The sequence below is a fragment of the Opisthorchis viverrini genome, assembly GCF_000715545.1.
Source record: "Opisthorchis viverrini unplaced genomic scaffold opera_v5_20, whole genome shotgun sequence".
Taxonomy (NCBI): Eukaryota; Metazoa; Platyhelminthes; class Trematoda; order Opisthorchiida; family Opisthorchiidae; genus Opisthorchis; species Opisthorchis viverrini.
This window is the reverse complement of record NW_008751676.1, coordinates 846707-863961: the sequence shown is the minus strand read 5'-3', so window position 1 is coordinate 863961 and position 17255 is coordinate 846707. Positions and strand designations below refer to the sequence as shown.

Here is a 17255-nt window from a genome sequence, read left to right as displayed (position 1 = left end):
TGCCTGCCTTTAGATTCCCGTTTTCATTAACTCGTCCTTCCTCAGTTGCAGGTTTACAAACGCAAACACACTGCTCTACCCTTCCTCTGATTGATCCATTTTGTCCTGGTGGCGTTGTTTTGAATTCCGGCGTTGGCTTGACCTGATGATGAAATTCTGAAAAGATATTTGTCACGTCTTATCTTTTATCACTACAACTGGTCTCAATCGACTAATGAGAAGAAGTAACCTTGTAGGAAGAATTGTGATACCACAATATGTAGTGCAACAGTATGACGGTATCGGCATTATCTAAGACTGTATGTTTCAGGCAGTCTGCTGCAAGAAACGGGGTTATCAGTAGGGGGTAGTAGAGAGTTGTCAAGAAGCACTTTAGCAGTGTCCGATGTTGGCTAATCGAAAACGCATCACACTTTAAGTGGCGAAACTCCAGGAAGACCAAGGGGTGTGGTGTGATCAGTAAATAAGTAGCATAGCTAAAGAAGTTGATGAATCCCGTGTGATGTGATATGTTCTATTTGCATGTGGGTCAATTCAGAATTTTCGTAAGGCGAAATCTGGAGAGACGTCTTCATAAAATCCAGAAAACTTTCTAAAACTATTTCTTAATCTGACTGGATTGTGAGATATTGCAGTTAATGAAGAAGACATCTCTGTTGCCAGGTTGGGTTAATCAGGGCAAAGCAAACGTCAGTTGGAGTACCTTGATTTGGTGTATCTTCTGTTCCTCATTTATGTCTTTCATCAAGTGGCATTCTTTAGAACAAACTGCCATCCTTGCCATCCACTGCGAAAACTGTGGCCTTCGTAGTGTGCTCCATTCAATTCGATTCGCTTTAGAACTATGTAGTATACGGTGTCTGTCATTTTGATTGATTCACATGTAAGTATTGGTGATGTACAACCTTACTTACTGGGCTTTGGCCCATGAGCTTTGTTTCTGTTTTCCAACCACAGAAATTGTCGTGAACACCTGCCTTCGGAAAATCACTGTCCCCTGGTGCTTTCATAGCGTGCATATTACAACTAGTATCCTAACTGATTTCATGAGGACATGGTTTTTGATACGTGTAGTTTATTTTATCGCGCTTGCCCAATAGCTAAGCTGTAGTACTGTAAGCTTCTAGCTGTACAAACCTTGAGGTTAGAACAGTATGGTTGTAGGTTCTCGCATTTTCAATTCAGATTTTATCCAACCTAAGTGGGAGTTAAACGCACTACGGTTTGACCGCCCGAGCAGTTAGGTGTTGAAACACTGGCCGGAAGGTTGCAGGTTGGGAACTCTCTGAGTTTCCTAAAAGGGGCACCGTTTATGACTACCAATAAGATTCCCGGTAAGTTAGAATTTCAGGAACTGTCGAGTTTCTTATTGAAGGAACTGAAATATTTGTTATACATTCCAGTGTGACAGACGTCTTCAGACCTTGGGGAAGGAAAAAACATTTAACTGCTTCACAATTGCTTCGAATTCCTTTGTTTGCCTGTACCAAGTAAGCTTCAAGGCGAAATCTGGAGAGACGTCTTCATAAAATCCAGAAAACTTTCTAAAACTATTTCTTAATCTGACTGGATTGTGAGATATTGCAGTTAATGAAGAAGACATCTCTGTTGCCAGGTTGGGTTAATCAGGGCAAAGCAAACGTCAGTTGGAGTACCTTGATTTGGTGTATCTTCTGTTCCTCATTTATGTCTTTCATCAAGTGGCATTCTTTAGAACAAACTGCCATCCTTGCCATCCACTGCGAAAACTGTGGCCTTCGTAGTGTGCTCCATTCAATTCGATTCGCTTTAGAACTATGTAGTATACGGTGTCTGTCATTTTGATTGATTCACATGTAAGTATTGGTGATGTACAACCTTACTTACTGGGCTTTGGCCCATGAGCTTTGTTTCTGTTTTCCAACCACAGAAATTGTCGTGAACACCTGCCTTCGGAAAATCACTGTCCCCTGGTGCTTTCATAGCGTGCATATTACAACTAGTATCCTAACTGATTTCATGAGGACATGGTTTTTGATACGTGTAGTTCATTTCATCGCGCTTGCCCAATAGCTAAGCTCTAGTACTGTAAGCTTCTAGCTTTACAAACCTTGAGGTTAGAACAGTATGGTTGTAGGTTCTCGCATTTTCAATTCAGATTTTATCCAACCTATGTGGGAGTTAAACGCACTACGGTTTGACCGCCCGAGCAGTTAGGTGTTGAAACACTGGCCGGAAGGTTGCAGGTTGGGAACTCTCTGAGTTTCCTAAAAGGGGCACCGTTTATGACTACCAATAAGATTCCCGGTAAGTTAGAATTTCAAGAACTGTCGAGTTTCTTATCGAAGGAACTGAAATATTTGTTATACATTCCAGTGTGACAGACGTCTTCAGACCTTGGGGAAGGAAAAAACATTTAACTGCTTCACAATTGCTTCGAATTCCTTTGTTTGCCTGTACCAAGTAAGCTTCAGATGGAATTTCACGTTTGCAACCGAAGGGCCTTCGAAGAAAATTTAAAAGGATTGTACTCTTACACTTACAATGAGAAGTCTCGGCTCTGAGCATGTTGTTCGTGCAAAAAAAACCGTCTTTTCTTGTAAATAAATCCTTTAGAAGCATCATGGCGCTATTTTGCTCGATGGCGCTTCAAAAGCAACTTTGCTGATTTTCATTTACTAGCTCGACTCCATGTTTTATGGAGAAGTTTGAAACCAAACGGCGTTTCAATATCCCTTACTTTATGACGCTGCAATTTCCAGGAAATTAACGATGCACGGATGAAGCCGGTACTTGATAAAGAGGCCAACGTATAAGTTAACCTTCTGGCTCTGTGGAAATCTGGCGTGATTCATCATTCATTGCAACCCTGCTTCCGATTGTAATTTGCTTGCTTCAAAAAATGCGTCAACTCCTTCACAGTAAGCACCTTCTCGAGGATGAACGCCACGCTAAGTGTACCATAGCAGAATAGGTATGATATATCTCCTAGGGTTTTAATAAGATGGGGCTACAAGCTGAGGTCCGATACGTGTATAACTAGGCCGTATCCGCTCGTGAATAGACCCTTCTGAGGATGAATGTTTCAGATTTCCTCTACGGCCGCCACGTAAGCCTTCCTAGATAGCTCAGATACCGTAAAACTCTGAGAGGCTTAATCATGGCTGTCTTTGCGGAGAGGTTGAAAACAATTATGCGCATGACTACAAAAGTTACATGCTGCCGACTGAACATAATTAGTTGACTAACTTCAGGACCGGTGCGTTACCAGCGCCCTGGTACTCGCGAAAATATACATGAACAGCTCATCTGCAGGTGCGACAAGCTGCAGACTGCAGATTCTCCCGTCAGTTACCTCATTCTCGTGATCTGGCACTTAAAAGATATATATATATATATATATATATTTAATGCTCAGCAGAGATTACCAAATATTATTCATAGACTCGAACCTCTTTCTCAATAATACGGATGCAAATAAATGTGTTTTTTTTCTATTTCCGAAACAAGTTGTTCTTACCTGTCCGCGTTAGAAACAGGGTTGTGTATCAATTAGCCAGGTTACCCTAATCTTCAATGAGGAATAGTTAAGGGGCTCTTTTTGACGTCATATGCTCTGAACAGGGTTAGACTAAGGAAGGAAGACGAGTTAGCTTGAGAATGTCTGCTGTATCTGTAGGGAACTGAAAAAAATGTGGGGAATTACGAGAGCAAGTGAAGTGTTTCATGAGCAGACTGTGTACTTTATGTAGATGTGAAACATTACTCATAAGGTTGTTGAAATTTTTTTGACAGCCCATGGCCGGTTTCGCCTTTCTTGCAGCTCCTCAGGTCTCCGTCAACCTTACTTGAGCCCGGTGTGGACAGATTTCGACAAATACACTCATTTGCATAGCAGTTTCTTTTTGACGTGTAGTTATACACGTTACCCCCCAAGAAATGAAATAAGTTCCCACAAATTTAGACAGTTTACTTAGTTTCAGAGTGTTCTCGATATTATTGTCTCACAAAAGACTTTATTTCTATATTACAGTCAACGACTTCTGATGATTTCAAACCTGATATGAGCATTTCTAGTTACTTTCTCGACTGCTTTTTTCACAATTGTGTACATCCTTGTCTTGGCTAGGTCAACCGACCTCTGTGAATCTTACTCCGGTTCGAAGTTACGAAAATAAGAGGATAGACACGAGTTGCGAACATCACTGAGGACCACTGTTATCCACATAGTCTTCTGATAGCCAAACAGGTATTCCTGGAGGACTCAACTTTTCGCTGTGAATTTCACTGGCAATGATCATGCACTGCATAGTCGAGTCTGTCAAATGTGAAACCTTAAAATCTGATAGATATTTTATGCAGTCAAACCGCACTTGTCCTCACCCACGTCTACAACCTTCTCACTCAGTAACAAGGCACCACGCGTATTTTGAAGTGTGTCGTATATATCCTTCGTTTTGCGAAGCACGCTCGTTTACGTTAGACCCTCATCCGTCCCACCTACAAATGTTCGGTCTTCGAACGCGGAATTCAGGCCTTTTGAACCCTTTGAGCACCGAGTGTACTTTTCCAGCAAACAATTTTCAGTAGTGGTTACACCAACAAACAAATTTCCCGCGTAGCTTCCAAATGTAGTAGTACAGCTATGCATCGCTGAATGGAAAATAAAGCCAGGTTTTCAACAAGACGAAACTTGGTAGTAAAATGGTGTACTCGGAAGATCACAGAAAGCAGATAGTACACTATGAATAAAATATACTGCTTCTCATCCGACTGGCACCAGAAATTTCTAGCATTCCATACGAATGATGGCGGTGCAATTCAATTTCTGCAGCTGTTATCCTCTGAGCCAAGCGAATTGACATATTATGTGTCCCCGGATTTTAAGATCCCTAATTTATTCGGCAACCAATCTATCGGATATGAATGCCATTGGCAATGCAAATACCCCTTCTTTTCATTCCTATCTTATTGTCATGAGTTTGTACCAGCATAAGCATGCTCAATCTGTCCCACTTACTGAATTGCGCAAAGTAACACACAGAATTCACCATTTAGCTTGGAGTCCTATTGAGATAAGAGAGCACGAAAATTACGGAACGAATACCAACCCCTAATGCTTTAGAGCTCAGTGGCAAGCTAATGCTTCCATATAGCCAACAAATGGCTGCATAATCTTTTAAAGAATTCACTCGGTTGGAATCATAATCACTTTTATGTTGTTTAACGTTATATTAGTCATGCTTCAATTAGACTGACTTCTGGAGAACACGGAGTTCTCCGGTTCCTATGTAAATATAGTAAATGCAGGGAACAGATCGGCTTACCGAGAATGCTACACAATATTTATTCTGTACAACTATTCAGTTGACAAAACATCCCAAATTCTGAACTGCATCGTTCTTCTCAAATGGCCAATATGGATACTGAAAATGAAATTGAGTTAAACCTTGAATTCTACTAGCCTTCCAAATACCATGCAATACTTAGATGTAAAGCGCTTTGAAGAGCAAAGTGCTCTGCTGGCATCATCCACATGTCTTTATTCTTGTTCTTGCTATCCAGATAAACATTTATTTATGAAATAATATGATTAAGTTTTCTAACTACCCCTGGAAATATGGACGATAATAAAGTTACTCAATCTAATCTAACTCAGAATTTCCTGAGGGTATTCACTACCATGTAGGGTTGACTGCCTTCTACACCTGTCAGGTTGACTGCATTGTTGATGCAGCGCAACTAATTCGTATCTACTCATCTTCCGGTTTCAACCTGTGGGTTCGATTACAAAGGGGAGCAAAAATTGTTGACACTCTAACTGAATGGCTAGATTATACTGTTTCTTCAACTGAAGATTGCATGCGAGCATTTGAATTTCGGAGCTTCAGAGTACGCATCCTGCAAACAGTGCAAAGGTGCATTGCTAGATAATATGGATTTCCCCTGCCTCATATCCACATTCCTGTTTAGATCCATTAAAGATGTCAAAAAAGAAAGTCTATAACTTTGTACGTTGCGAATACCTCTATGTAAATGAACAGTGTGTTAAACAAACATCCCTGAAACAACCCAGCGCGTTGATTTTTGCATGTTGCGAGAGGTATAAGTTTTCCGTCTTCCATGCCCCATAGAAGAACAAATTTTTTTCGATTTTTAGAAAATTCTTCCCACTTGTAGGTCCATGCCCCATTTTGCAATACGCCAAATGAGTTTTAAAAAAAGATAAGTTCATCTGTTTAACCGTACACTTACTACCTGGTTAACGAAAACAAAATATATTCGGGTCTGTAGCCTAGCTTGAATGTTCTGTAAACTGAACAAGCATTACTTCTCTCGCCAGCCCCATTCTTTTTTTACACCACAATCATTGTATACAAAAACTGCTAACAAGAGTGGATTTGGCAAAATCAAACATTAGAGCACCGATCACAAAAGTTGTGTAACCGAACCAGGCGGCTATGACTTCTGAATTTCAAGTGGTGTTCAATAATCCGATAATCCAACTCAATCTGAGTACGTCAATCCGCTGACATTCCCGACGGCCCATCGATCTGTGTTTACCTCAGCATGTGCGCTACATTCACGTTTGTTTAGACTGTTCATCACTTGGCTTACTTACACCCGTCCGGAAGGACAAATGTATACATATAATACCAGAGGGAGTGGAACTTCTACTAACGATAGTCATCACGCATGCATGTGTTCACGATGTGGTGGCAGAAATACGTTCATCCGTGGACTTGACCCCGTCTGGTTGAAATTTCGGTCAGTCCATTTAGTGTACCGCAAACACCAGATTGGACAACTGTTCGAGTAGAATTCAAGAAAAGTTTAAGTCTCTACATATACGCCTGTCTATCGGTCGTTTTTGTCTGGAAATTAGGCCAGAATCATCAGTAATATCCACCCACCAACTGGGGTATAGTGGCGTCGGATAGGTTGTCAAGTTCCTACGGGGTGACGAAACTCATTAAATAAATTGCAGCAGATAAGAGGGATGCGGAAGTTTTATTTACAAATTTTTGTTGGTTGGTTTGAGTGGCTTTGTTTCAGACCGGAGTGCTTCGGTATCCAGTGAGAGTATCCTCATGACGATAGTCTTATATCCGTAATCTAAAAAGTCGGCGTTTGGACAAGACGCCAAACCTATTGACATATCAAGCTCCAGTGACCAACATAGTTCAGCTAGACTTAGAAAGTGGCCTTGCTGCTGCAAAGAGAAAGCGGACTGTGTTGCCAACTGAGTGAGTTGATTTATGGTGTCTAGATAGGCCTTTATAACCTAAAGTTGGTTCAAATCTAACGTGTGTTCGATGAGTATGACAAGCCATTGTTGAATAAAACGTGAACGGAGCCCTCTGGTCTCACCAAGACACGTGTTTCCTATCCACACTTGAGGGGAATATTTCAGAAAATAAGCATGACGCAGTAAATGTGAGTTGCTCCGGTTTCCTGGTGTAGGAAATTTATCAAATATCATGTAATGTGTTATCGGGAACCTTGTATGTGGTTTCGTGTCTGAATTATGTGTTCTTTATCACGGAGCTTTTCGCCTCGTCCTTTATTTGTTTCTTCCGGAAAATGGTGCAAAATAAACGGAAGCCATATGAACTGCTTACGCACATCTAACTGCCCGTTTTACGGTTTATTTAGGAGTGGAATGCGACACTTAGGTCCCAAAACCGCTCCAAGATCAGCTACACGCTCAATGACAAGGCCTACGTACGACAGCTACTAAAAACGGGATGAATTAACGAACTTAACCAATCATTACAAGTAATTGTTGCCTGTTATGTTACTGCAGATGGCGGTGCACTATAACTTCGCCTCGTAGTCCCTTTTCAAAATACGGTGGAACTACCCTGTATGCGTCCTTATTCCAACAGCAACAACTCTGTTGTATTGTATCACTTTTACTCAATATGTTCGTACAATAACGGCCGTTTGGAAATCGTGGAAAACGTTCGCCAGTCCAACAGACGTCCCAAAGAGAATCGAACAGCACCTGCAGTCAATGACAATAATTGTATATTTATATGATTAGTCAGCAGTACCGGATGTTGCATTCCCTAGTCCAATGAGGTATTTGTATCGTACTTTGGCTAGCAAATGAACTATCAGGCCGAATATACTAGGCGTCTGCAATGTACAATGAAAGCATCAAAGTAGAATGATATCCGCACTTACGCACCAAGTTTTTGTTGTATATACTGACCCAGAAAGATAGCTTCTGGACGGAATGCTACTTATTAGGTTTCTGAATACACCTCGACAACTCGTGAGTGATTTCACCCTTCTTGAAGATCGCTATTCACGTACAGACCGTGGGCTTCCTTCAGGTTCATGTTATTTATATTTCTGTTTCACTACTGTAATGTGCGATAAATCTCAGCTGTTTGACGATGTCATTAACCTGCCCTAAGTGGTTCATCGCGGACCACAAATACCTGCCAACTTCAACTTTACTATTATCTTAGACTCAGTAATCCCACTGCCGATCTACCGGTAAAAACGTTCAGCTAGGTGTCGCTTGGCCTTCTGTAGATAATCACCCTTGATCATGACAACAGTGGCCTTACCCTTGTCCGCTTTCGTAACAAATGTCTTGTACGTCTGTTTGTGGGTTTTTAACGCTCTCTGTTCTGCTGAGGTAATGTATAGAGCTCCTGTCCCCCAGGGCTTAAGGACTATGACCACTTGTATCCGTAGCTTCCTCGCCTGCGTGGGAAAAGGCTTTTGAATCACACATTCAACGTCAATGATTATATCTTCCACCTTCAGCACCATTTAACTTAGGGCAAAATCCAAGCCCATCTCTAATGGACAGTGATCTTCTTTATCAAGCGGTTCATTTGATAAATTTACCACGCTACAATAGCTAGTAGGCAGCTCACGTTTCGTTACATGCTCACTAGAATAGCGAGTCTTGAAAAGTAACTTTTCGGACTTACGTACTTATCTTTCTTTGCGGTGCTGTCCTTGGCTTTCACTTCTTTTGCTTTGGTTCTGACTAGCTGGTAGTCTGCGGGAGAGAGCACGGCCCGTATATCTTCGTTTAGCCGACATGCGGGGTGACGGATATTACAAAACACCGAGTAGTCAAGTAGTTCCTCTGAGGTATGACTTAGACGCTAAGAATGCTAGGCCGGTAGAAGCGAGTGACATGTCCAGCATCGTGACCAGTAAATATATGGGGAATATCAAATTTTGTTGCACAGGATGTCCCGCAAAACAAGACTCAGCGAAAGCCCTTTAGGCAAGGGGCAATCTTCTTTGAGATTTGTTAACTTTGTTAACTGTCTTTAGATATCAGCATATGATGGGCACACATTTAACTACAATGGCAGAGGTCACTGATACGTTTATGTGTTAGAAGGAACAACGAAGGATGAACAGTGATTTCGAACTGATTTTTTTCATTTATTATGTATTGTGTTGGCTCGCGAGGTGGTGTGCGCTGATGAAACTTCTCATTGAAATGCCTCAAAGAATGAATCTGTTTTGACGTGAGAGGTTTCAGTTATATCAAGGACTTCTACCCTAGCGAATGGTACCACTACGCGGCTTAACAGGTCAAAGTGGGGTAGAGGCTTGTATTCAGGCAAGCAGTTCATCGACAGAAGAAGTCAGACATTAGGTAAATCCAAATGGATTCATAATTTGTTTCAAAGGTTTGGACGAACCTATACGCCACGGTAAACAGTAAGAAGCTCATACGGTTTTGTGCAAACGCTTTGTTCGCCAAGCAATGGGTATTTTCAGATGGATATGTGCTCCTGACATATCTTGAACGATATGTTCTTGATCGGATAGCGCATTTTGACAGATTTATTTTGATTTCCCAGCTTGGTGCATTCCAGACACCCAGTCTATGGTTGATTTCTCGTATTCCAACCAGGATGGAATGGCACCGGTTCCAAATGTCTGTGAAGGCCAAAATGTGGGACTGTGGCATGGATACTGTCAGGAGTGAAAAGGTAGTGAGAATAAAACGTGCGGTTAGTTCACAGAGCGCCCATACGACTAACGGGTTGCGTAAATCGGTCTACTTTTTCTTGATTCCAATTGGTCATTTTGGACAAAGGTGGCTCGAATGGCTGTCGAACTCTCTACTTATCTTTCGATGATGAGATGAAAAATACGGCACTCACATTCGAATTCGAGTGTACTGGCGATTGTGACCTCATTGATCACAAAGACTTGTTTCAATATTTTTTCTGGATAGTAGCTCATATTATTCCGGAAAGTGCCCTGGGACGTTTAGCCCAACATTATTAGAACAACTAGCTTCCTCGTTTGGTGAATAATTAAACAATTTTCTGAAAGTTGTCCGTTGAATTCCATATGACGAAGGCAATCGACCCACTTTCTACTTATCGATAAGCAACTTCTCTAAAATAAGTTTACCGAAAGTCCATGTCAACATAGGTTTTGTCAATCGAAGCTGCCATCGAAGCTGCGAAAGCAGAATTCATATCGTACATTTGCATTCGGAAGAAACATAGTAATGATTCAGTGGAACTTCGATATTTATATCTCATAGTAGCCTAATTCTCCATTTGCTTACCGGATTATTGTAGTTGCACCAGGGAGAGAGTCCACTGTACATTAGTTGGCAAAGTGGTTGTAAAGTCGTTGGATGTGGGTTGTACGGTGGTAAGGGTGATGAACCATCACTGTCTGTAACCGAAATATAGGTCCTTTAGTCAGTTGCTTGCACAAAGGATAAAGAAAAATACGGGTAATAAAATGAAAACAATTGAACAACCTCATAACGTACAAACTAGACTGAGTCTGATTCAACTAGGATCCAGTTGTCCATACCTGGATATGACTGTCCCCGTTGGCTTTCCATGCATTTCTGAGGTGATTTGTCGACAGTCGATGATAGAACCAATATGATTCGTAAATAATACACATCAAACTTCAGTACATGAACCAGTAAACAAAGTTCGGTCACCCCCAGACTTCTTGCCCATCACTAATAGGGGCAATAGCCTGAGATGGGTTGAACGGAAGAAGATGGTGAAACTTAATAAAAACCTTCACCTAACGGTTGGTTCAAATGGATCCTACTGATGGTTAGGCAGTAGGAACTCGGAGGGATTCCGCACAAGATTCCCATCTTGCTAGGTTTCGGAAAACTTTTTCCACCGTTCACGTGACGTTTACCTTCCGCCACATCATCAGTGATATAAATATGTCAATAAATCGCACGCAGTCTGAATGAAGGCGTGCATCCCCTCTTGTACCTAAACAAAACTATGTTCACTACCTGAAATCCTATTTCCGCCTACAATGACCTTGAAATCACACGCACTGTATGACCTGAGATGAGAAAGCACTCGTACGGCATAATATGTGCATGAGATTCCAAACAAAATAGCGGTTCTTCTAAAAACCAAAAGATTAGAAACCTGTCTTGCTGATGAGGGCAAATGAAAGCTATCCATAGTTCATACGTTTTGAAACATACTAGCAACGTGTAGAAAAAACCTATCCTATCGTTGTCACCGTACATCAACCTTCGAATAGGTAGTTGCATCCGTGACCAATATGTGGCGGGAAATTGTCACGGCTTAATTGCGTTGCCAATAAAGCAAACGATTAAACTGCGGTTATAGGTATCTAGAACCGTTTGCAAAGTTCCCGACTACATGTCAGTAATTTCAATGGAAACTCAGGTTTCACCAGTAGCAAGGCTTCACAACAAGCAGATTAAGTGTACCTATATGCGGAAATAATGTTTATTAATTCGTAGGAAAATTTACGTGCGGTTTACCCCTCCGTGGTGAGCATTCGTAATGAGCTACGATAAATGTTATGCAGCGCTTAGAGGCGGAATACCACAACATGCGCTTCTTTGTAAAGCAAATAATTTGATGGGATGCCCAGGTGATTTATCAAGTTGGGAGCCAGAGCGACCGATCATCGTGAAATATTCGGAAGACGGTTAAGGCGCAGGATTACCAACTGGAAGGCTGTTGTCCGTTTCTGTTTAAGTCCGGGTAATCCTGCGATAGCTCAGCCCTTCTACTTTCTTTGAGTTATGTGGAAGATTTTTACCCAAAGGTTCCTATAGATGAAAACATACGGATTTTTTGTTGATTTTATGATGATTAGTTATTATGACGTGATAGACTAGATGTGTGCCATTAAGGAAGTGGAGGAGATTATTGACTAATTGGTTTGGATTCACTTTGAGTCGGACTTCATTTAAACCATAAATTCCCGCCCTTCCAGCGTGAGCTTCTTCACTCGGCACCTCCAGTAGGTTATTTGGTATGCTATCCAGGGTTAAGCAAATAACTTCACGCGTGTCTTGAATGGAGGACAAAGGAAGTCTGACTACAGATCAAGAATATGTGGCTGAGTTCATTCTGAAAAAAGTTGTGGTAGCTTACCGCAAGGGTCCAGCCTGCAAGTAACACACCTAACCAAACAACAACTGCTCGGAAGCATTAATTAGCAGAAAAAGAAAATTAGCATTTTCCGCGTCACTATCGACTGCTTCTTTCCACACAGTAAATTATGCTGATGAACATGACAAAGAGACGGCCGTTTGGTAACTTATTCAGAGACGTTATACCATTCGGAATCCACAGTTAACAATAGTGGGAAACAGCGAAAGTTACTTGCACCGCCATGTGTGGATTATAAGCTGTGGTGAACAATTACCGTTCTTATCGATTTAGTTCCCATCGAAATCGATGAATCTCCATCATAGCCTCCGTTGGATAATCTTACGTTGAACCATGTTGTGCTTAGCGAAATGAATCATTCATTAGCCGCGCATTCGTTGTACACCCCCATTGCGGTTAGCCAGGCCTTTGGTTTTTAGAAAGCGTCGGGTTTTTAATAGTAATTCAGCAACTCATTGACAACAGGGATTTTTTGTAGATGGTATCCTGTATTATATTCCGTCTAATGTGATTGTTGCACTAGTCCCGTTCAAATACTGACCGTTCTTCCCATTTATTTTAAATACATGTCATTTTAGGACTGGTTTCCGGTAGATTATTTCTGACACGCCAGCTGATGTTGTAGCGCACATGTTGATCAAAATCTGTCGGAACGTTACTGTCTGTCCTGCAATGCTTTTCGACAGATTTTATAGCAATGGTGAAGGCAATTTGGCCGGTTGTCTAGACGTCCATCTGAGCGCTTGAAACTGTTTGTCACAAGCGATCAAACGCCTTCTTGCTTCTTGACATTTGTCTCCAGCCTCCTTGGACCAAGGGGCTGAGAAAAAAATGCAAACTTGAAAATTATTTGTTTTTATGACGCATCAGAAACGAACGTTCATAGGGCTGTTCAAAAATCGACGGATTCACTCGCGAATGGTGAGGTACTTTTAACTGGAGATTTATTTTGTTTACATTTAAGATATGACGGAATATTAAACAGGCGTGTAAAATAGTGGAAAGCCTTTTTTAACCGTAATTCAGTAATTCACTGATAACAGAAATTTTTTGTAACTCCTCGAGCCTTGAATTCTCTTTCTACAACCACTAAGTGGCAGGGCGTGTGCTTGTGCCATTAGCACTAACACTTTTGGGGTCTTTCTGAAGTACACGTGAAATTTTCTACGTCGCCAGGGGAAGAGAGAGATTTGGTTTTGTCAGGCAGCTGTGTATGACATATACTTTTCACAAATCCCGGACATTAAGGTATCCGTTTGGAAAAACAAAAGCGCCTTTACTTTTCACTATCACTGGTAGATCGACCAACACAGCAGTAGGCATTGGTAAAACTTACCGTTTAAAAAAGAAAATCAGGGACTTTGTTTTAAAATGAATGCTACTATAGGTAGGGAAACATCTGAACATATTTAAGGATCATACGATTTTTTCTCCGAGTTCTCCCTCAAAAGAGAATAAGCTAATACGACCAATATCAGACTAATCCCCGAAAATTTAAGAAAGCATAACCCAAGCATTCAAGAGCGATTAGTTTGATTCTTTCACACAGCAAGAGTCCTTGCTAGTTGTCGCAACTGAGTAGTTCTACACCACCAAGCGTAGCTTCCTGAAACATTCTGAGACTGATTTTATCCGGTTCACTTTATGAATCATCTCCCTTTCTATGAACGAGATAAAGTCTCAAGGAACACAATACAAACAAGGTTGCTGAAAGCTACCCGTAAAAGAGAGATCCAGCTGGATTCAGTTGAATCTCGCGTTAACCAAGCTAGTATAAAAATAAAGTCGTCTAGCGAGATAAGAGGCAACTGAATTCGGTCTAAACTGAAGAGATAACGAACTCTGTACAGTAGTCTCATCCATGTTGGAAGTCATCAGCTGAGATTGGAGGGTAATAGGACACTCAAAAATTTTTCGAGTGCTTCGTGCTCATGTTCTGAAGCTTAGATGTTTGAAAGTCAACACAAGTCTACGGTGGCCGCAACCTTCATTTTAAAGTTTAATTCCTCTTCACTGACTGAAGGATATGAGCAGTTTGTTCTGGTATACAACTATCCCACAGGGTGCGTGAACCTCTACTCTGAAAAGTGCTCACTAAATGGTCCAGTCACTGTCAGAGTAGGGAACCACAGTAGTAAACGGCGCGAGTTCTGACCTCTCTTTGAGGCAGTAGGAAATAAGTGCTTGTGGTTAGTTTCACCGTAGAGCGCACTTCATCTTCACACAATGTACTCATTTTATTTGCATCAGGGGACTTCCATTTGAAACTTTGGAAATTTCATTAAACTGAAAAGACCGAAAAAAGCTCTTGCGGATTAGGTTTTTAGTTTGTCCAGTAATAAAAATTCCTGGAAACAAATTCAGTCCGGATAAAAATGGAATGGCTCTCATCAGGAGTAAGAACGTTATATTGGTTTTCACGTAAAACCAAAATTTACTCTAGGACTACCAAAATATATTCACTGCACTCACTACTTCGTGACTTTTCAGAAGGCGTTGAGGCTGGAAATTGAGATGTCTCCCATGGGTTATCTGTAGGGGCATGTGGCGGACCGAATTCCTCTACATCACTCGCATCGTCGAATCGTGTCCAGTTCTGGATATGAAGACAGTTGTATACACAAGCATTACGGAATGATAACCCAAAGCAGTTCTTCTCGATTGGTATTCATCTAAGTTAATAAGAACAACAATTACGAAACTGCAATGTGTTTCCCAAGTTATTAGTTTCCATAAACTTTCACGGGACAAAAAAACGGTTGACGATTTCACCAAAACATACTAAAAACAACTTCAATACTGACGAACTTTGCAAACAGTCACTAAAACAAACTCATCAGTTCAATGATTAATGCGATTTTTGACCAAGATCAGTTGACAAAAGCATTTACACTACCGAAAGCCTCACAGAATTATTGTGTCCTAAGAGTGCACAAACATACGCCCAAAAACACACACATAGAGCGTTTCATTATACTGCAATCAGTGAATAACACCTATGCTTCAGGGAGAAAAAAACTGCTGACCATCTGGTACTTGTAACATGACTACATCCTTGATATTGCGTGCATAGTCGGCAAAAATGCTCGGTATGCACTTGGATCGTTTGACAGCTACCACAATTTCAATGCATTCGTAGTAGAGTCATTGTGTGCTATGCCAGTGTGGATCTTAACCGATAGGTGAACCAAGGCAGTCATGCGGTACAAATCACACTTAAGTTGGTAAAACATGTTGTGTCGGCTGAACCACTGAACTGAAAAGAATGAAATCAAATGAATGAATATAGTTCGCTGTAGAGGGGAAACTAAAAAAGGACGGCGCCTCATCGAGGATATGTGCAGTAAATAACAAGTGTTTGAAGGTAGTGAAAAAAGAAAATCTCCAGTTTCGAGGTCGTTCAACTCCTAGCGAGAGTTATGGCAACCAACATTTTACCTGGTGATGTTCTACGCAGTGGAAACAAGTGAGTCTGGATAATTTTGTCAGTGTCTTGACTGCATATTTGCGGATTCGTCCAACTCGACCGCACCGCACAGTATTACTGAGAGATGCTGAGTTGCCGGTTTGTAGGAGAGTCGATAACAAGTAACCGATAAGACGGTCTATTGCAGTGTGATGACCATATGAGTCATTGATAAAAAATCACTCAAAAAATCGAGGTTGACGTTGGAACACTCTGGCTATTGAAGACTTAAAAGGCAATTTTCATGATAAAAATTTAGCACTCACGTCTAATCAAGGAAGCAGCTATCTAGGGCCCTTAAGCAACTGAATTTATATCACTCGTGAGGCCATTCAAACCACGTCTCTGGCTTGCCTTCACATGATTTTCATCCTATGGAGAGACGGTCGTGCGTGTCAAGATTCAAAATAGCTGATCAACCTAGCTTGCGACGATTGCTTGAAGGTCCGATAAAAATAGCCAATGTGGGCATCAAAAATCCACACTAAAGTTGACGTTTATTCAGAGTAACGGGAAGGTGTTAAGTGTTCAGTGAGGTGGCGAGTTTGCGCGCACAAACCAATGGCTCTCAGTCACACAAAGACGATTGCTTGAAGGTCCGATAAAAATAGTCAATGTGGGCATCAAAAATCCACCCTAAAGTTGACGTTTATCCGGAGTAACGGGAAGGTGTTAGGTGTTCAGTGAGGTGGCGAATTTGCGCGCACAAACCAATGGATCTAAGCCACACAAGGTGGCAATCAAACTAGGGCAGGAGAATAACACTATCGAGACTTCTTAGATTTTACTATGAATGACTCCGAATTGATGAAGCAGTTTGTACATGGACTGGTCACTTTAACCAAACTGTACACACATGCAGTGTTTTGTTTAGCTGTATACTGTTTCTTTTGCCGGATAAATGCGATCTCCAATGCCGGTTTTTCAGAAAGTAAGAGAAAGCATGTCAATCAGTTCTCTAAAAAATGGTTATTCGGTGGCTTCGTTTCAAGGAAACTACTACATTCAAGCGCGTATATCCCTATTGTCACTCGTATTGTTCATATATGATGCACCCTTCAAGGTGTTTACCTGAAGACGTTCATCGTTCTAAACAAGAATTCACGCTCTGGAAGACTAAATGTACCATCTATAATCGGAATTCTGGCTGTAAAATCCTCCTACGATTTCCGTCCTACTTTTCTGTTTCACACATTTCTACCTAAAAATATGAAGCACCATGATTAGGATATAAACTAACATCCCACCCGAACATATTTCCGGGACAGAGATAGGTTCTATGCACAAAGACCTGAGGAAAGATGTACAATTCCATTCTTGCGTACGTCGTCCAATATGGATGAGAAAACTAGTTGAATGTGATTGATTTGTTACCCTTGGTGTGC

General features: G+C 41.2%; 1 protein-coding gene across 1 annotated transcript in view; it reads right to left on the bottom strand.

Moving 5' to 3' along the window:
* Window positions 1–9811: 9811 nt before the first annotated feature.
* The window catches only part of T265_12873 (hypothetical protein), a gene marked incomplete at both ends in the record, with an annotated part of 28379 nt that continues 20935 nt past the window's right edge, over window positions 9812–17255 (bottom strand). The window contains 3 exons of the mRNA XM_009165975.1: window positions 9812–9942; window positions 10550–10662; window positions 14877–15000. Of these exons, the coding sequence (XP_009164239.1) occupies window positions 9814–9942; window positions 10550–10662; window positions 14877–15000 (366 nt within the window). The remainder of the gene's footprint in view (window positions 9943–10549; window positions 10663–14876; window positions 15001–17255) is intronic.